The 5,184-nt window shown below is 39.6% G+C and overlaps 1 protein-coding gene across 5 annotated transcripts in view; it reads left to right on the top strand.

Moving 5' to 3' along the window:
• Nucleotides 1-5,184, top strand: part of LOC118733308 (non-canonical poly(A) RNA polymerase protein Trf4-1) — a 79,352-nt gene that overhangs the window by 3,356 nt on the left and 70,812 nt on the right. For 4 of the 5 annotated variants that reach the window (XM_036462660.1, XM_036462658.1, XM_036462659.1 and 1 more), the window contains 4 exons: nt 28-708; nt 788-1,092; nt 1,597-2,419; nt 3,746-4,775. In XM_036462660.1, the coding sequence (XP_036318553.1) occupies nt 28-708; nt 788-1,092; nt 1,597-2,419; nt 3,746-3,825 (1,889 nt within the window). In that variant the 3' untranslated portion in view covers nt 3,826-4,775. Of the gene's footprint in view, nt 1-27; nt 709-787; nt 1,093-1,596; nt 2,420-3,745; nt 4,776-5,184 lie in introns of those variants that run through there. The other variant, XM_036462662.1, reaches the window with a different exon arrangement.

Below are 5,184 nucleotides of genomic sequence, written 5' to 3'. Positions count from 1 at the left end.
TAATTAATAATTTTTTACCGTCTATAGGACTATGGGAAAAGGCGCCTTTGCGCACTCTCGAAACAGAACTGATTGCTCGCGGTATCGCTGAGCCACACTCGGTGCGTGTACTTGATAAAGCTTCGGTACCCATCATTAAGCTCACAGATCGCGAAACGCAAGTCAAAGTTGATATTTCATTCAATATGCAGTCGGGGGTGCAGTCGGCCGAATTAATTAAGAAATATAAGCAGGAATTTCCATTGCTGGCGAAGCTGGTGCTTGTGCTGAAACAATTCCTGCTGCAGCGTGATCTCAATGAAGTTTTTACCGGTGGCATTTCCTCATACTCGTTGATATTGATGTGTATCAGTTTCCTGCAGTTGCATCCGCATCAAATTGACCACGACAAAGCCAACTTGGGTGTGCTATTGCTGGAATTTTTTGAACTTTACGGACGTAAGTTCAATTACATGAAGATCGGCATATCGATCAAAAATGGTGGGCGATACATACCTAAAGAGGATCTGCAACGTGAAATGATCGATGGTCATCGTCCGTCATTGCTGTGCATTGAGGATCCCCTAACGCCGGGTAATGATATAGGGCGTAGCTCATATGGTGCTTTGCAGGTGAAACAAGCATTTGAGTATGCGTATATGTTGTTGGCCAATGCAGTGAGTCCACTCAACGAATTCGGTAGTAATTGCGCCGAACGTACCATCCTAGGTAACTTCTATTGTACTAAAAATTATTATCTAAGTCGGTATTTACTTGTTTGAATTATATTTTTATTTTTTTCATGCAGGACGAATAATACGTGTAACCGACGATGTGATAGACTACCGTGAGTGGATACGAGAACACTTCGAGCATCTTGTGGTCCCGCATACGCCCAATGGAAGTACAGTTAAGTTCATTCCTTCGATGCTGCCTCCTGGCGTTATCACACCACCCCTGCAGCATCAACACATGCATCCACTGCAGCAGCAGCAGCTGTATCATCAGCAACAAGTCGTGATGGCGCAACGGTTACGAAGAAGTAGCGTTTCATCGGGCGAAGACTCTGAAGATAGCAAAGAATGTGATGTAGACTCAACGTCATCTCCACCGGTAAGCAATCCACTTATTATAGCGCCGGCAACGTCTGCGGCGCCAACCGCCATGACCTCTTCCGCGAATATTCATACAATGTCTCGTATGGATACATGATGAATAGTTGCTGGTCTGGTGCAGCAGCAGTTACAACAACAACAGCAGCAGCAACAATTACATCAGCAACAGCAGCAGTATCAACAAGCGTCATTGGTTAGCAATCACACTGTCTCCAGTGTAACCACAAACAGCGCTGTTAACTCTCAAATCAACACCAGTACCAACGTTCAAGACAGTGGCAGTGTTGGTGGTGCTGGTGGTGTAAATGTGAGCGGCCATATCGCTGCTGTTGCTAGTCCACACGGTATTGGTGGTAATGGTGGTGGCGGTAGTAGTCAAATAAGTGTTCGTCAAAAAATATTAATTAAGCCACCGCCAATGCTGCTGCCTCTGCCGCTGCACCAGATCAATCAGCAATATCAAAGTCCAAAACAACATCATCAACAACCACCATATGCACAGATTTCTCAGCAGCATCTTCAACAACAGCACCAGCAACAGTCGAGCTTAGCAATGCAGCATTTGACTCAGCAACACCCGCAATCCACACAGCAGCAACAGCAGCAGCAGCAGTCACAATTGCCGCCCCAGCAGCATCAGCAATTTGCCTTGCAGCAGCAGCAGCAGCAGCTGCAACAGCAACAACAACAACAAATGCACACGCAATGTTCGCAACAGCAACAACAACAGCCGCAGCAGCTTACACAAAAACAGCAATCACCGCCACGGCAGCAAAAACAGCCATCGCCGCCGCAGCAACAAAAGCAATTATCCCCGCCACGACAACAACAGATGCACACGCAACAATCGACGCAACAACAGCAGCAGCAAGCGCAACAGAGGTTCTCCGGCACATCAAATCGCCGTCAACAATTCTATGTGCCACCTCCGATGCAACAGCAATATCAACAGCAACAGCAACAGCAAATATCCAAATCGTCTTCTACAGAATCGTACACGAATTCCACTTCCAGCTATGTTGGAAATAGCAACAATAATGGTGGCAATAACAATAATAATCGATCACGCTATGCACAACGTCCTTCACAACAACAATTGCGTCAGCAACGTATGCAACAACCAGCAATGCGTCAACAACGTTATAATTCGAGAGCTGCATCGCCGCCACCAACGTTTTCTCGTTCTGGTCCATTGCAACGTACGACACTCACGTCTGCTTCGTCGACCATTTCCATAATTTCCATATCATCGGAGTCTTCAGTGGCATCGATATCATCGACGGACAGTTCTGAGTCGGCGTCAGCGTCAGCAACATCAAAATCTGGTGAGTTTTTTTTTTTCAAATATATTTTTACTTTTAACTAATAGATAAAGAGTTTGGTGTGAATGTAGTGTTTTTAAGCATTATGTACGAACAAACGTCCAACTTTCTATTTTAAGAAATTTTGTGCCGCGGTATTGTAATAATTCTCGGTTCGTAAGCTTTTATTCGTTGTGAGATCAGATCGATCTTTGCTGTGTAAAGCATAATCGGTTATACAAGGACTTTATCTGAGAAAAATTAATTAATCAATTAAATGGAAGTAGTACTACATAACGTTTTATTATTCTAAATTTTTTAATTCAATTTTTTCAAAAAAAAAAAAAAAAGATCTTGTTAATATCGTTATCGATATTCTGTAGGGTGGAGTTTTCTTCTTGCCCTAAGCGAATTACAGCAACTTTTCAATATATCGCGTAATATACGTGTCGTATCGGCCTATTTGCCTTCGCGTCTATTGCGTCGTTATGGAGAGCACGTTTCGCGTTTAAAGAGAGTTTACAAATTTATTAACATATTGGATTGGATAGTAATTTTGCGTTAAACATTAACATACGTTCCAAAAATTGCATCAATATTTTACAGTAATCCAAATATGCGCCTCGTTTCGCCGTTTCATATTACTTCCACTAAAGCTAATTATTTTTGTCAAACTCCGTTACCAGTTTAATAAAATCGCAAAAATGTTAAATATTGCATTTAGTAGTTTTTTCTATTTGGCCTATTAATTTTATTTTAGTCTGAACGATTTTTTTCTATACCTACTGAATTTAAATGTGTGGGGATTTCGTTTTTACCAAAAAATGTTGCCCTTCCATGGTGCAAAAGCTGTTTTATGTTACACTCAACCCTGTAAAGGTGCGTGTTTTGCCTATGTATCTTTGTCTAGCTTACGCATTTCATAATATTGTCATTTTAAGTAACCTTCTGCTTGCCCGGGCAACAATCTCTACTGACAAAAGAATATGTGCCTTTTATGTGTTAATTGAGTGTAAAATTTTAGGAAACGAACACACAGTTTTCCCACCGGGTTGCCTTTATGTTAAGAGTCGAATACGAAAAGAGAGCATGGCAATAAAAAGGCGACATTTTTTGGTAGAAACGAAAACACAATTGAACTTTCTCACACTCAAGGTGTATTAAACATACACACATCACATCTGGAACTAAAAAAAAAATTAATCACATTTTTCATTTAAAACTTTTTCGTTCATTGAATGTAAACAGATTTTCATTGTGTTTTGTGATTCCTGTTTATTAAGTGTGTCTTGCAGTGATCTATACCAAGTGATTTTTTTCTTTTATTTTCTCAAATAAACAAAAAAAAAGGCCAACAACGCAACCGTGAAGGAAGCGACCGCAGAAAGAAGCACCAATCCGGTAGCAGTAGGTCTAGTACGAGCAAATAAAAAGGAGATGTATTATCATCAAGCGGGCTGTATCGGTGCTGCATAAGGCCTTGGAGTTGCAACAGCTGGCATTGATAAGCATCGCAAACTCCCCACACAAACGACCACGATCCGAAGTGGCCGGCCAGAAGGAGTATATCGTAAAGCATTTCAAAAGCACAACGAAGAGTTTGTCGCGCGCGCTCAGTCTATTTGCCCATGCATACACACTCAAAATACAACCAAACCATATTCTAGCACACTATTAGAAATCTAGTAAGTTAAGTACGTGATTAGGAACTTTAACATAGTCCTACAGCCACTATATTATGCGACTGGTGGTCAATACCTTATACATACACGTACACTCACATATAGCAGTAGTGGTAACACATACATACTTACATACATGCATATTACTTGAGCGACGCTAACAAAAACACTGGGAGAATTTCGAAAATTTGTGCTTGCATTATTCTATGTATCTACATATGTATAATTACTGGGCTGATGATATTAGTAGAAATAGTTCATAACCTGTGCCTATTTTAATGTAATAATTTAACATGTAAGCAAAAAATGCTAACTTATAAAAAAAGGACAGCAACAACAACAACAACAAAGCATTAATGTCACACAGAGTTAGGGATATGAAGCAAATGATAACAATCTCATATCGTATGTTGCGTAGTAGTGTTGCCAAACGATAAGAAGAATAGCGTTGAAAAATGAGATGATAGACATTGCTACTAGGTGAAAACCCCGTAATTCAGCCAGTTAAAGAGACAGTGTGCTTAAACAAAGCAGAAAAGTTGAAGTAGATTATAAGAAAAGTGGATAAGGATTCAATAGCAGCGAGGAAAAGAGAATGAAAGTTAGAGAAAATACTACATAGAGCGAGAGAGACGAATGCAGTACAGCAATATCCATAAAAGTTAAACTTTTAACAGATTAAAGATAAGACAAAAAAATACACCAGAGCGTAAGTGATTTAAGGAAAGGTAAATTAGTAAAACCATAAGCATATTGAATTGAAAACTAGTACATATATGCTTGTTAAGAAAAGCTGTAATGCACATGGATTATGATAAGACGTGAAAAGCAAACTCTTAAAGAAGAAGAACATGAAAAGGTTGAAAATCAAAGTCTATACCGTTATTAGTTTTTAATTGCGCTAGATGAAAGCTATTAGTTGCTAAATAGGTAGAAAACGAATGTACATAAATGTATAGAAGGATACATACATGTAACTCAGTCACATGCTTTCATAATAGGATGTAAGTTAATTTTTCCCAATTAAAAAAAAGAAAAAGAAAAATCAAATACTTTTGTGTATGTGTATAGCAGTAGCAGAAGACAAAGGGCAGAAGAGGGGTATAG

The sequence above is a fragment of the Rhagoletis pomonella genome, unplaced genomic scaffold, assembly GCF_013731165.1.
Source record: "Rhagoletis pomonella isolate Grant_MI unplaced genomic scaffold, Rhpom_1.0 Rhpom_scaffold_00002, whole genome shotgun sequence".
In the NCBI taxonomy this organism is placed as follows: domain Eukaryota; kingdom Metazoa; phylum Arthropoda; class Insecta; order Diptera; family Tephritidae; genus Rhagoletis; species Rhagoletis pomonella.
Note: the sequence above shows the minus strand (reverse complement) of the source record. Positions and strands in the feature narration are given on the sequence as shown.